The following is a 14,856-nucleotide window of genomic DNA, read 5'->3' as shown; positions in this document are numbered from 1 at the left end:
TCCTCCTCATCGGACGCTGCATCTGCCCTTCGCCTTTCCTCCTGGAGCCAAACCCTGCTCCCAACACGTACGTCCTGCTGGCTCCTCCTTCACTGACGGCCGTGGCTTACTGTCCAGGAAGTGCAGAAGTGCTTATTGAGTCTGTGTGTTTTGCTTTGACTGTATTCACAAGGAGTTAAGATACGGTGTGAACGCGTGTGTGTGTGACCCGTGTCCGGGTGTGTTTTCTCTCAGATCATTTCGGTGACTGGTTTCGTGGATGCTGACCGCGACGACCTGAAGCTGATGGCCTACCTGGCGGGCGCCAGACACACCGGGTACCTGTGCCGCAGCAACACCGTGCTCATCTGCAAAGAGTGAGTCCCAGACAGCAGTGGGGGAACGTGGGAAGCTCCCGGTGAAACCCACATGGTTAGAGCGCCGCCGTGTCCCCCCGTGTCCCCCCGTGTCCCCTCAGACCCAGCGGGCTCAAGTACGAGAAGGCCAAGGAGTGGAAGATCCCGTGTGTGAACGCCCAGTGGCTGTGTGACATCCTGCTGGGAAACTTCGAGGCTCTGAGGCAGATCCAGCACAGCAGATACTCCATCTACACACACCCCGAACCTCTGGTGCCCAATCCAGCGCTGGTCCAGAACCTGCTGGGTACGTCATCAGAACCTTCGCTCAGCGTGTCCAAAACACCCACCAGACTGCCAGGACTCGAACCTGGAGATTTGACTGGGTGTGCGAGGCAGTTGGACAGCTGTAGGTGGCAGGGCTCCTCCTCTAGGGGGCGACAGAGAGCAGTTAGCTGGTGGTTAATGGGGACAGGGAGGCTTTTATCCTGTTGTCCTTTAAGGTTTTGAGCGGAAATCTCATAAATCAAGATAAGAAGGAATGATCGGAGAGTTAAACTATTGATTGTTTTCATGAAAGGCATTTTTATTAATACTGCATTCATAGTGAGTGTAACAGTCACACATTTAAAACAAAAATAAATCCAGCTGTTGTGGCAGTTGACTTGTAAAGACTTGCAGGATGTTTGAAAATAAAAGCATCCATAAGGGATGTGACGATTTCTGGTCTGACATGGTGAAAGTGTGGGAGGTAGGAGGGGTTTGTAGTGTCGGTGTTTAACTCTGTTTCCTCTTCAGGCGCTTGGAGAACACCAGTCAAAGTGTCTCCTGAAGCTTTGGCGGTGAGTAGAGCTTCTTCCTCACTTCATCTTTACATTTTCTGATGTGTGGTTGATGTATGAGTGGTGGTTGTTCAGTTCCTGTGATGTTTGGTGGGTTCCGTCATTCAGCATTTGTCTTTGTTCTGTTCAGAGTCTGCAGCAGCTGCAGAAGCAGAAGATCACAGACTCCACAAACGCTCCGGCGAACAAGAAGGCCAGGTGAGAGCAGAGCCAGCTCCACCACAGCCTGTCAGAAGCTGTGTCCTGATGTGTGTGTGTGTGTGTGTGTGTGTGTGTGTGTGTCCACACAGACTGGAGGACATCCAGTCTCCCAGTAAGAAGCTTCCTCCTGAGTCCACTCCTCGAGTCATGTTCACGGGCTTCGAGCCGGCTCAAGTGCAGCTCTACACCAAGGTAGTGCCGTCACTCTGCAGAGTCCCGGTGTGTGAGTGAGGAGTGTGTGTGAGACTGTTTCTGTGTGTCCCCTGTCCCGGCAGACGCTGCAGGCCCTCGGCGGCGAGGTGGCCGACAGCAGTCAGAAGGTCACCCACCTGGTGGCCAGTAAGGTGACCCGCACCGTCAAGTTCCTGACCGCCATGTCGGTGGTGCGGCACATCGTGAGCCCCGAGTGGCTGGAGGAGAGCTGGAGGAGCCAGAAGTTCCTGGGTAGGCACAGGAACTCTTCTTCACACCAGAACGAAGGCTCTTATGAGACGAGAGAGAAATCCCAACGCCTGAGCTCAAACATGAACGAAAAACACCCTGAAACTGCCTAATTCATTTTAAAGTAGTACGAATTCACAGCCTGTGCTGTTTATTATTGTATGCAGAAAAAAAACTGAATCCAGTGTCATTTCATGTGGAAATGTAAAGTGTGTGTGTGTGTGTGTGTGTGTGTGTGTGTGTGTGTCAGATGAGCAGAGCTACACTCTGAGGGACGCTGAGGCGGAGGTTTTGTTCAGCTTCAGTCTGGAAGAGTCGCTGAAGAGAGCTCACACTGCTGCACTCTTCAAGGTGAGAGGGAACTCGCTGGATTCTCCCCCCGTCACTTTATAACCAGCGAGTCAAACAAAACCAGCGAGTCAAACAAAACCAGCGAGTCAAACAAAACCAGCGAGTCAAACAAAACCAGCGAGTCAAACAAAACCTCGCCGAAAATTAATCTGTTTTTGAAGCTGATTTTACCTCTTAAAAGACTTTTATCTCCAAGTACAGTCACATCATGTTTCACAGGGGATTTACTTTTGTGTGTGCGTGTGCGTGTGCGTGTGCGTGTGTTGCAGGGGAAGTACTTCTTCCTGACCCCGGGGATCTGTCCCAGCCTCTCCACCATGAAGTCCATCCTGGAGTCTGCTGGAGGGAAGCTCCTGGCCAAGCAGCCGTCCTACAGGAAGATCATGGAGCACAAGCAGAACAAGGTGAGCCCACTGTTTCCTCTAAAGCTAGGGTTGGCGATCTTGGAAAACTAGCATGTAGCACGAATGTAGCATCTCCCCAAGGCTCCGCCCAGCTCCGCCCAGCTCCCACCCAATGGGACGCAGCCGTTCACATGCAGGAGCACCGCTGTCCGCAGCGCTTCGTTTCTTCGTTTTTCTTTATTTGCACTACGCCAAGGTATGGCGCTCTCAACGGTAAGTAAAGCTCCAAACATTCTCCGCCATTCTGCAACCACGCTCCGTCCTTCTACGCCGCACTGAACCAGGGTCGGTGCACGCCACTGACATGTACGCGCAGGGGGAGGTCGAACGGCGAAGGGATTTGATTGGTTTAATAAAAGGTGTCCCCTCAAGACTGTTGGTTGCTGTTTTTCCTGTTTTCCTCCTGCAGATAGCGGATATTTTCTGCTCTACTTTAAGAACAGGCTCTGAATTGCTTCCCATCGGGTCACAAAGATCATTTTAACCAGTATTTAAAGAAATGTGTCTGTAACCCTAGCTTTAAGGCGCAGCAGGCCGTCTTTTCACTTCTCTTATCTGCTGAAACTTCTCCATGAGGCTTCGGCTCCACCAGTAAACTGAACGTTGACTTGTGTGTTGCAGAACCTTCCGGAGATCATCCTGATTTCCTGCGATAACGACCTTCACCTGTGTCGAGAGTACTTCTTAAAAAACATCGGTAAGACGCCGGCCTGCCGCCGGCCTCTAACGTTCTGAGAGGGGACCGGTAGCCGGTAGGAGGCGCTCTAACCTCACTCCGCCTCTTCTTCCTCCAGACGTCCACAACGCCGAGTTCATCCTGACCGGAGTCCTCACTCAGAAGCTGGACTACGAGTCATATCCTTTACTGCGCCGCAGGCCCAGCTCAGAATGTCCTGGAAGGTTTGTTCTCCTGCAGATGTTTCCCCAACATCTTGACGTTAAGTGTTTTAGCGTTTAGTGAAGCTGTTCTCTCCTTAACTCTCACACATATAAATTCACTTGATGGTGCTGCAGAGGAGGAAGACGACGAGGAAGACGACTTTTTTATGTTTTTAATCTGTGCATAGCTCTGAGTCTTTTTGTAGCTCTTTGTTACCTGTTTGACATTAATAAATAAATAAATGGATGTTATTTTTCTGAATCGATTGTTTAATGATGGAGGGAATCTTTTCTTCTCTTGTAGAATGTGTAAAGGCTTCAGCTTGTACACGCTGCTTTTTGCAATTAAAAATACGTTTGTGTAAAACAAAGAGGCCTTTTGTTCAGTGTGTGTTGGGTTCTGGGAGGACGCCACACCTTCCCGCCGGAGGAGGAGAACAAAGCTCCGTCAGGTTTGAGGAGGTGTTCTCAGGTCTGGGCCCACAATTCCTGATAGACGTGATTTAATTAACTGTTAATGAGGGTCTGGGGTACTTACTGCTGAAGTTCTAATTGCTGGCTCTGTCAGACGCATTGCCCGGGGTGGTGGGGCGGTGGAGGGGGGGGCGAGGGGGGGGGGGGGGGGGGGGCGGGGCGGAGGGGGGGCTCGCCGCAGAGCGTCGCCTGCGGTGCTGCCCTCAAAAAACTACTGCAGACTGAATTAGATCCAGCCTGAGCCAAGGTCATGTGCTACATACTGTGTGTGTGTGTGTGTGTGTGTGTGTGTGTGTGTGTGTGTGTGTGTGTGTGTGTGTGTGTGTGTGTGTGTGTGTGTGTGTGTGTGTGGCTTTATTCATCTGCAGCTTCTCTTCTCAAACCCAGATCTCCGTCTGTCAGAGCGGGGATGGATTTTCTGTTGATTAATTTTCTTTTTGAACAATCAGATCAGATCTGATCAGCAGAACCAGCGGGGCGACGCCCGGGTCTGAGCGGGGCGACGCCCGGGTCGGAGCCGGGGGACGCCCGGGTCGGAGTGGGGCGACGCCCGGGTCGGAGCGGGGCGACGCCCGGGTCGGAGCCGGGGGACGCCCGGGTCGGAGCGGGGCGACGCCCGGGTCGGAGCCGGGGGACGCCCGGGTCGGAGCGGGGCGACGCCCGGGTCTGAGCGGGTCGGAGCGGGTCGACGCCCGGGTCTGAGCGGGTCGGAGCGGGGCGACGCCCGGGTCGGAGCGGGGCGACGCCCGGGTCTGAGCGGGTCTGAGCGGGGCGACGCCCGGGTCGGAGCGGGGCGACGCCCGGGTCGGAGCGGGTCGGAGCCGGGTGACGCCCGGCCCAGACCCCCGATCTAACCCTCCAGAGGGGGAGGAGACGGTCAGACCTTCCCGTCAGTCACTCCTGCTGGTTCACATGGTTAAAAACCTTCTTTCTCGTTCTGATCTGTTCCTCCAAGTGTTCAGTGTTGAATTCATTTCAGTCGTGATTAAATAACTGAATATGCCGCCGTGGATCAGACGTTCAGCAGGTCGTGTGTTTCAAGCACAATATTAATGTGTGACTGTTGTTTGGTCAGCCGTCACCTGAAACTCGCTCTGCTGCTTTATTGTTTCACTGGTGATCTGAATGTTTTTTTTTCCCCATAATTCTTCGACTGTATTACCAAGATTTGTAGTCGAGCTTTTTATACTTTTCACTTCTTTTTGTGATGAGATGTTTGGCTTTCATTTTGTTTTCATACTGAACCCTGAACATTCCAGAAACTGTTGCATCATTTTACAGAAGAATTGAACAAAATTCTAGTATTATAAGATGCTATGAAATTGTTCCAACACTCTGACTTTAAAGCAGATTAATCACTGAGATCTTACGTAAATCAAGATAATCTGCCGAAATTCATTTCAAGAAAACAAAAAATAAAAATAGAACAAACAGTTCTTCATTATTTTCTGATATTTTTGTCTGATATTTTTTCTTTCTTGTTTCTCTATGTGAAGTCAGACATCCCAACATTTTCTTCCAACACTTGTTAATCTGAAGATGCCAGAGGTCAAAGGTCAAAGTTGACGTGGTGATGAATTTAAGAGACATCAGGTCATGTCAGTGAGGGCCAACACTTCCTGTTTCCTGTTCAAAATTAAAAGTTTATGTTGATTACAGAAGCTGAGTCTGAACCTTTTCCAGAGTTTTTTTGAACGACTTCTTATCAGTCACTGAAACTTTAGTCTCCTCTGAACATCCGACGCTGATCCTCTTCGGGGAATCCTGCATGCCACTTCCTGTTGGGAAGAGATGGACTAGTAGCACTTCCTGTTGGATTATTCCCACTTCCTATTGCATTATTTCCACTTCCTGTTTAATTAGTCCCACTTCCTCTTGGGTTTTTCTCACTTCCTGTTGGATTATTCAAGAAGCAGTATTGTCATCGCGCAGAGCACAACTAAGTTCTGGTCAGCACCTCTTACAACACATAATGTACACTTCCTGTTTCATTAGTCCCACTTCCTGTTGGCTTATTCCCACTTCCCATTTCATTATTGTCACTTCCTGTTTCATTAGTCCCACTTCCTGTTGGCTTATTCCCACTTCCCATTTCATTATTGTCACTTCCTGTTTCATTAGTCCCACTTCCTGTTGGCTTATTCCCACTTCCCATTTCATTATTGTCACTTCCTGTTTCATTAGTCCCACTTCCTGTTGGCTTATTCCCACTTACCAGTTACTCATAAAGACATCAAAACTCCAAACATCAAGTAACCACAAGAAGCTTCACACACACACACACACACACACACACACACACACACACACACACACACACACACACACACACACAGAGTATTTGGGCAACCCTAATTAATTAATTCCAATTAGAAATGCAAATGAGGATGCTCATCTTTGATTAAGCGGGCGGCTCCTTGTTGGTTTGTGATGTCCTCCTCTGACGCAGAGCGGAGGAAGGGAGGAATAAAGTACGGGGACACAGGAAATGTTGTAATTAATGTGGAAACTCTTGGTGATCTTTTTCTAATTAGTCCCCCGTCCCTCCCTCTGCTGCATCAGGCACGTCTTTGGCCTGCTAACCGGTCTGGATGCAGCGGAATTACAGACTAATTACACAGAGACTCATCCACCCTGCAAATTAACATGTGAGCTAATTAGCAGAGGATGGAGCTAATGACTAATAATTCAACCAATTAGAGTGCCGGCCGGCCCATCTCATTACTGCTGGAGGAGATCCTCACCTGGCAGCTTCAGCATCCAGCCTGCGCTCAGCTGTGCAGCGGTTTCCATCACTGCACTGCTGATTGTTGCCGTCTTATGGAAATGTTGAGGATGGATGTCTCTGATCAGGCTGTCGGTCTGATCTGCTCCCGTTTCTTCCTCTGAATGTCAGGCTGCGCTTCAGGCCCGGAGCGTTGTGCGTCATGTCTCTAATTCTGAAGCACAGATTTGGGACATGTATCTGGAGTAATAACAGTTACTTTGGTGTTTCTGCCCATTCTGGATGCATAAAGGCCATTTAATGTCATTGTTCAACAAAATGCTCATAACCTTTATGTGAAGTATACAGATACTCTTCAGTTTTCTGTAGACGTTCACAAATACAAACATTTTGTAAAAGTTACAATGTATTAACAAAAAAATCTAATTTTGCATGTTCAAACAAGGGCAAACTAATGAGTCATGATGTCACATTTGAATTTATATTTAAAGTTATAATACAGATGGTTTTAAATCTTGAATTTCCTTCATTCAACCAATAATTTATTCATTTTAGGACTGTGGACATCTTTATTTAGAGTTTTCATGGGAACATTCCTGCAGCGCTTTACTTGTAGATTGGATTTATTTGCGGTTTACGGCTTTGGAGCTTCTTTATTTTGAAGGCTAGCTTCAGCCTTTAACTGCTTGTGTTTTTTGCTGCTCTGAGAAACTGACAGAAATCTTCTGTGATGAGACGGTTCTACATCAGAACAGTCATGATGCTTAGTTTAGGCACAAACTTTATGGCAGTTTTATAAATGTGTAGAAAGCAATGAAAGAAAGATCATACACCTCTTTAAATCACTATAGCTACTGTGGAAAATAGTAATACTAAAACAATAAAACTGTATTATTAGAAATAACCTGTGCATCATTCAGCCATTTTTATTTGGTTTATATTTTCACTCATTTCCACCGAACCGCATGTTCATTCATAAATCTTGAAAAACGTTGATCTAAAGCAGCTTCATCTGCTGCTGGTTTTCTCCTTTGTGGATATTCAGGAGCCTTCTCAGATTTTCCAGCCGTGTTTTACAGGTCTGATCTTGGCTCAGTCACTGTCAGGCTGCTGGAAGACTTTTACACTTCAAACTCAGCGATTACCAAGAGAAATAACATTTATCTTTAAATATCCAAACCTGACAATCAAATGCTATTGAATTTGAAGATTTTTTTTAGCTTAAAAATGAAAGAAGATAATGAAAAAGCAGACTAAATTTGTAATGAATAATACAATGATGAGAAGAACTGACAGTTGCAGGTAGTGTACTTTCAAAATAAAAGCCTCTGACAAAACAAATTGATTTTTTGTATCACTATTTTCAAAGTGAATTTGATTTTTATGTTATGATTTCACTTCTGTAACCACATTAAAGAAATGATTTCAAAGCAAATATCTGATATGTGTTTATGAAAAGCTTTTATTTTGAAATATTAGTTTACAATATATCTATTTAAAAGCTTTTAACTTGTACAGCTTTTACTTTAAAGGTGCATTAAAGGTGCCTTAAGGAGTTTTTCAACTTTAAAAATACTTATTTTCCACCATAAATATGTTCCACATTTTTAATGATGTGTACAATGTGCCCTGACATATTCATTACCAGAACCTCTAACAGCGCTAAAGTGTCACTTCAAAGTCACAGTGCCGGTCCGGCTCCAGAGTTTTTTTGGGGAGAATTTGAAAGGAATGATAATGCACGCACCGGCTGACCTGATTGAGTTAAGTTTCATTTTGTCCGCCATTACTCCGCCAGATGCTTAGTGAGCAACAGCTGAGCAGGATCTTCCAGAAAGTCAGAACAGACTGGCTTCTAGCACTGCCACAGCTCCACACAGACTCCACCAGGTAGAAGAAACTGAAATCTTACTTGAGCGCTACTAAAAGAGCCAGGAAGGAGTTCCTCTCTTCAAGCCACAGGCACGAGTGTTTCACTAAGCTGCATTACGTCCAAGGCCTGCAGGGGGCGCTGTTTCTCATGAAACGTGCAAACTCCTTCATGCACCTTTAACTCATCAAAAAATGAGAATTTAACAAGCATCCAATTTAATAACAGCTTTTGATAATTCGATAATGTTAAAAAGATAGATGTATTAATGGTTCCTCCATCCAGTGTCTGTCCTGGAGCACAGGAAGTATTTCTACCCCTCTGAAGGTAAAACAGCACAAAGAGACTGCAGACTGAACACAGGCGGAGCTCTTTATTCGTCCTCCACCCTCACAGGAAGGTGAAGCCTGAGAAAGCCCACAGCTTACAAAATCCCCCCAAAGCTCACTTTATTTACAGGAGTGTAAACTGGGATCCGCGAGATGGAAAAACAGCCGTAAGAACTTCAGGTCTGAAGGGAGAACAGGACATTCAGAAAGGTAGTCTGCAAACACAGCACAGTGATGATCATCCCGCTTGGTTTGACTGAGCTCTTTCTGCTGGTTTATGGAAAAAAGGAGGTTAATTTGATCTTTTATTTCTTTAATCAGACACTCTGAAGTAGAAACCCGGGTCACAGTCTATTTCTCTCAATCAATCACATATATAGACTCAGGTTGTCTTTATTTTAGAGGAAACCCTGCAGGGATGTGATGCAGCAGCAACACATCAGCGCTGCAGAAGACGTGAAACCGATGGTTTTCTAACAGCTGTGGGAGAATATGAGGCCCAAATCTGAAAACTTCTCTAACTGTAGAGGGAATCATGCTCTGGTTCAACCTGGCTCAAAGAGGATGGAAACTGGAGATACCAGTGAACGTTTCTCATTCTCCTCCAGTTTTAGTTCAAGACTAATCTTCACCAGCAGGTGGCAGCAAAGCTCAACTCTTACAAGCCTTTCCTTCTCTTTAGCTTCATTTTGGTAAATCAGAGATCAGGAAAAGGAAAAACCTGTGGAGAAACAGGAAGACTGATTCCTCCTCACCTTCATGAAATGACCCGAACAGAAATATTAATGTGTTTTTTTGAAAAACTAGAATAAACTTTCTGTATTTAATTTAGATTTTTCATGAACATTTACAAAAAGAAACATTTTTTAAAAAGCCCAGTGATATCCTCCAGTGCTCTTTCTAATCCCGTATATTTCATCACATTATTTTCCTCTTCTCTCTACCATGGCCATTAGAAGCTTTTTGAGATTGCTGAGATGAAAGAGAAACCTTCCAGTTTGTGTTTTCTCCATCTGACAGCGGGCTCAACACACACATTTATACTGGGAGGAATCGTTTCCACAGGGAGAACATGCACACTGAACACACATCCTGGAATCAAACCGGGGGATTTCTTACTGTGAGACGAGACTGCTAACCACTACACCACCTCTGCATAGAAAAAGAGACTCCACCATGAGACCACGTGAAAGGACCTTCTCTTCACTTCCTGTCTGAAGCTCTGCACACCTGAACATCAACAGGAAGATCCGGAAAGCTTCACTCTGACCGGGTAAAGATCAAATCAGATCACAGATCACAGGGTTCAGTCTCCACAGGATCCTCCTCAGGTAAACTTTGCATATTGATACTTAAGTTCTCTATTTTCTTTAATGAAATATATTAAACATTGTTAAAAGAAGCACACACATACTTCATCTCAAAATAAACAAAAATAAACTCCAAAAGTAGCGTTTGTACTGCATCATTCAGGACTGATGAGGTGTGTGTGTGTGTGTGTGTGTGTGTGTGTGTGTGTGTGTGTGTGTGTGTGTGTGTGTGTGTGTGTGTGTGTGTGTCACTCAAATATGCAAACACATCAAACAAGGCAAGAAAAAAAAACTCCTCTGAAAATCTTTTTGAATGATTTGTTTTTAAAGTGTGGGGCGAGGACCCATTAGGGGGCGCCAGAGAGCTTAGCTTAGAGCTTAAATTAGCATGACTAGATGAGCGCTGGTCAACAACAACAGAGGACAGTTAGATAAGGACTCACTCTCTATTTCAAATCCAAGAATCGACTGAGCTGCTTTTTATTACCTACAACTCCCAGATATTGATATTGTGACAAACATGGAGAATTCTGGCTTTCAGCCAAGAAATGGAGAGCAGTTTCGGGCAGAATGTGGATTGGGGGGGGGGGGGCTCGTCTTCCCACACTTTGAAAACCTTGAGTTAGTGAAACGACAGTGAGAACAGTGTCTGATTGTCTACTGAAACACCTGAAAGCTGCACAGCAAAATGTAGAAAACACAGTGACAACGCTGGTGTGAGAGAGGCTGTGGGGAGCCGCGGAGCTGGAACCCACCGGGGTCCACCTGCTGCCAGGCCGCAACGCCGCAAATACTCCGGACGCCGTGTGGGACGTGAATCAGTCTCCCTCCACAACCCCTCCAAACATGTCAGGAGATCGATACGCAGAATATTGCTGTAGGAACACAGTGCAAGTAGCTTCCTCTGGAGCTGGATGTGCTGCACCTGCTGTGAAACTTTAAAGTCACAGAGGAAGGAAAGGAGCGTCAGGCCGCCTCCTTGGATGCCGCCGCCGCAGCCGCCGCCGCCGCCGCCGTGCGCTGCGCCCGGACAGCTTGGCTCGCCGCGCGCTTCCTGCTGCGCGCCGGAGAGCCGGGAACGGACGCCGACGTCCGGAGAGTCCTGGCTCCGGGGGCGGTGGCGGTGGCCGGGAGGAGGGAGGAGGACGGGGAGGGAGGGGAGGAGGAAGAGGAGGTCGGGGACAGGGAGGAGGAGGTGGAGGAGGAGGGTGAGGATGAGGAGTAGGAGGATGAAGAGTAGTAGCTGTGTGGGGAGGGGGCGGCGGGGGAGGGGGTCGGGGTGGAGGCCAGGACCAGGTGCTGCTGGCGCTTGCTGCCGCCGCCGCCGCTGCGGGGCCCGTGGCGGGCCGGGCCGACGTTAGCGCGGGACGGCGACAACACGTGGCTAGACGAGGGGAGGAGACGACTCAGATTCAAAGACGGGATAAAAGACTTGTGAGAACGACGGGACGGAGAGAATGAAGGGGAGGCAGGGCGGGAGGAGCAGGGGGAGGAGCAGGGGGGAGGAGACAGCTGGAAGGGCTTGTCGCAGGAGGAGGCAGAGGAAGCTGGAGGCGAAGAGGCGGAGGAGGAGGAGGAGGACAGGTTGTGGAGGGCGCTGGTGGTGTCTGAGCAGTGAGGAGAGGACAGAGAGGCAGACGGCTGCTTTCCAGAGCTATGGCACAAGGCGGGGATCTTAGACGAGCGCAAAGCAACCGCACAGCGCTCACTATCGCCGGCCGCCCGACTGCTTCTGCTGTCCGCCTGCAAACAGACACCACGGAGTTCAGCAAGTCAACAGCAGGAAGCCACATGGCGGGAGAGCGGCACGGAAACCCACACCTACCCACGACTACCCACACCTACCCACGACTACCCACACCTACCCACGACTACCCACACCTACCCACAACTACCCAGAAGTACCCACACATACCCACGACTACCCACACCTACCCACGACTACCCACACCTACCCACGACTACCCACACCTACCCACAACTACCCAGAAGTACCCACACCTACCCACGACTACCCACACCTACCCACAACTACCCAGAAGTACCCACACATACCCACGACTACCCACACCTACCCACGACTACACACACCTACCCACGACTACCCACACCTACCCACGACTACCCACACCTACCCACAACTACCCAGAAGTACCCACACCTACCCACGACTACCCACACCTACCCACGACTACCCACACCTACCCACAACTACCCAGAAGTACCCACACATACCCACGACTACCCAGAGCTATCAATGACTAATCACACCTACCCACGACTACCCACACCTACCCACACCTACCCACGACTACCCAGAGCTACCCACGACTACCCACACCTACCCACGACTACCCACACCTACCCACGACTACCCAGAGCTACCCATGACTACCCACACCTACCCACGACTACCCACAGCTGCCCATGACTACCCACAGCTACCCACAGCTACCCATGACTACCCACAGCTACCCACACCTACCCACGACTACCCAGAGCTACCCAGAACTACATAAGACTACCCCCACGACTACCAACACCTACCAACGACTACCCACGACTACCCAGAACTACATAAGAGTACCCATGATGACCCACAGCTACCCACAGCTACCCACGGCTATCCACACCTACCCACGACTACCCAGAGCTACATAAGACTACCCCATGACTACCCGCACCTACCCACGACTACCCGCAACTACCCACGACTACCCACGACTACCAACACCTACCAACGACTACCCACGACTACCCAGAACTACATAAGACTACCCATGACTACCCAAACCTACCCACGACTACCCATGACCACCCACAGCTACCCACAGCTACCCACGACTACCCAAAACTACCCACGACTACCCAGAGCTACCCATAACTACACAGAACTACCCAGAGCTACCCACGACTACCCAGAACTACATAAGACTACCCATGACTACCCAAACCTACCCACGACTACCCATGACCACCCACAGCTACCCACAGCTACCCACGACTACCCAAAACTACCCACGACTACCCAGAGCTACCCATAAGTACACAGAACTACCCAGAGCTACCCACGACTACCCAGAACTGCCCATGACTACCCTTAACTAGCTACCCAGAACGTGGTCACTCCTGTGGCTCTGGCCAGCCAGTCTGTCCAATAGTGACCACTGCTTCGGTCAAATCCAGTGTGAGGAATGATGCATCGGGGATAAACGAGGTAAAACAGATCCATGAATTTCAAAGTAAAGGTCCCTGCTTTTCTACTGAACTATATTGTATGTTCAGGCCAAACACTAAGAGGAAGAGTAGAGTTTGTTGGTGGATGCTAACCATAACTATGAGTAACCGGTTGTACTGATATGGGTAATGGTAGTGAACACACCTCCTGACTGGTTAGTGAAGGTACTACTCAGCCTATCTGTATCGGGACGCCCCAGTTTTCATGAAATTGACTAGTTTTTTTGTACAGTGGTCAAACGTGGGTCTGAACTGGAAGCTTCCAGGAGAACGTGTCTATTCTCAACCAAACTTCTGGTTTGAACCACATTCTCTATTTTAGATCGAGTTTGGTTTCAAGTGAAAACTGACAAAATTTTTTTTTTTGTGGTATTTTTCACATTTGTGTTTCCAGTCAGTCATGGGGTTAAAAGTCAGTTCTTCCGAATTCTCCTTCTAATCATTCATTTATAAAAGCTATTTTTGATTTGACATAGTAAAAAAATAGCTGAACACTATTTTTTTTTCCTGTTTGGACAGCATGTCTGTTCTGTGTTTTTGTGCTGCACCACATTTCTCTCACATTCTCAGTAAAGTTTAATTGTAGTCAACAAGCTGGCCAAAGACAGAGCAGTAACAGAGGTGAATTTCGTGCCATTTCTCAGGAATGAAGAAGGTTAAGAAAAAAAAAAGGTTAGTGTGAAAACAGAGGAAATGTAAAAGAAGACGACCTTTTCTTCATTAGGAGTAAAAGTTCGAGTTAAACAAATCCTTGATTGTCCATGCAGTGATTACACAGCGACACACTGTCATCACATGTACAAACCAGGAATGTAGCCTTGTACATGGCGTTTTCGGGTGTAACTGATGATTTTCACAGCTCAGTGTCAGGTGGAGAATGGAGGCATGCGGCTCGAAATCTCCTCACTGATCTCAAACATTCAACACAGCAGACGTCTCCATGACTGATAGACTCTCTCAACTAACCATATCTCATTGATCTCTATTGGGAAATTCCTTTTCCCACTTTGACTCGTCCTATTTCTGGGATGGAGGTGACCCTGGGAGCTGGTGGGGGTCAAAGGTCGTGCTCAGGGACCCACAGTGGTGACCTGTCTGCTCCTCTAACCTAGACCAGACGAACGCACCGCATGAACTGGAAAACTGGTCATACAGTTCCATCTGAAATACGCTTGGTCAGGATTCCACTGGAAATGATTGATTGATTGATTGATTGATTGATTGATTGATTGATTGATTGAGACGATCCAACAGGCTGCATGATAGAACTGGTCCATAAGATCAGGGGAGTTCCTTTAATGTTTGGAGTTCAGCTATTTTCATGATAGGATTTTCTATAGGACTTTATTTTGAGTCTTTACTTTATTTTCATCATCTTATTTTTCTCTTCCTGCAGATGTGAAACTGTGAAGACTTGTATTCGTGAGCCAGGTTGTTGGATTTTAGTTTGTTTCATTT

At 47.7% G+C, this 14,856-nt stretch overlaps 2 protein-coding genes across 3 annotated transcripts in view; one reads left to right on the top strand and one right to left on the bottom strand.

Annotated features, from left to right (window-relative positions):
* The window catches only part of paxip1 (PAX interacting (with transcription-activation domain) protein 1), an 11,944-nt gene extending 8,126 nt beyond the window's left edge, over nucleotides 1-3,818 (top strand). The window contains exons 12-23 of the mRNA XM_030115689.1: nucleotides 1-67; nucleotides 235-356; nucleotides 458-642; nucleotides 1,134-1,177; nucleotides 1,308-1,375; nucleotides 1,468-1,570; nucleotides 1,654-1,822; nucleotides 2,070-2,170; nucleotides 2,440-2,574; nucleotides 3,196-3,271; nucleotides 3,369-3,429; nucleotides 3,562-3,818. The exon at nucleotides 1-67 is cut by the window's left edge and continues 71 nt beyond it. Coding sequence (XP_029971549.1) covers nucleotides 1-67; nucleotides 235-356; nucleotides 458-642; nucleotides 1,134-1,177; nucleotides 1,308-1,375; nucleotides 1,468-1,570; nucleotides 1,654-1,822; nucleotides 2,070-2,170; nucleotides 2,440-2,574; nucleotides 3,196-3,271; nucleotides 3,369-3,429; nucleotides 3,562-3,577 — 1,147 coding nt within the window. The 3' untranslated portion in view covers nucleotides 3,578-3,818. The remainder of the gene's footprint in view (nucleotides 68-234; nucleotides 357-457; nucleotides 643-1,133; nucleotides 1,178-1,307; nucleotides 1,376-1,467; nucleotides 1,571-1,653; nucleotides 1,823-2,069; nucleotides 2,171-2,439; nucleotides 2,575-3,195; nucleotides 3,272-3,368; nucleotides 3,430-3,561) is intronic.
* A 4,841-nt stretch (nucleotides 3,819-8,659) lies between these two features.
* LOC115405598 (sickle tail protein homolog) overlaps nucleotides 8,660-14,856 on the bottom strand; it is a 46,772-nt gene continuing 40,575 nt past the window's right edge. The window contains exon 23 of one of the 2 annotated variants that reach the window (XM_030115215.1): nucleotides 8,660-11,545. In XM_030115215.1, coding sequence (XP_029971075.1) covers nucleotides 11,519-11,545 — 27 coding nt within the window. In that variant the 3' untranslated portion in view covers nucleotides 8,660-11,518. The remainder of the gene's footprint in view (nucleotides 11,546-14,856) is intronic. The other variant, XM_030115214.1, reaches the window with a different exon arrangement.

The sequence above is a fragment of the Salarias fasciatus genome, chromosome 18 (genome assembly GCF_902148845.1).
Source record: "Salarias fasciatus chromosome 18, fSalaFa1.1, whole genome shotgun sequence".
In the NCBI taxonomy this organism is placed as follows: domain Eukaryota; kingdom Metazoa; phylum Chordata; class Actinopteri; order Blenniiformes; family Blenniidae; genus Salarias; species Salarias fasciatus.
The sequence above is the reverse complement of the archived record's forward strand: the minus strand, read 5'-3'. Positions and strand labels throughout refer to the sequence as shown.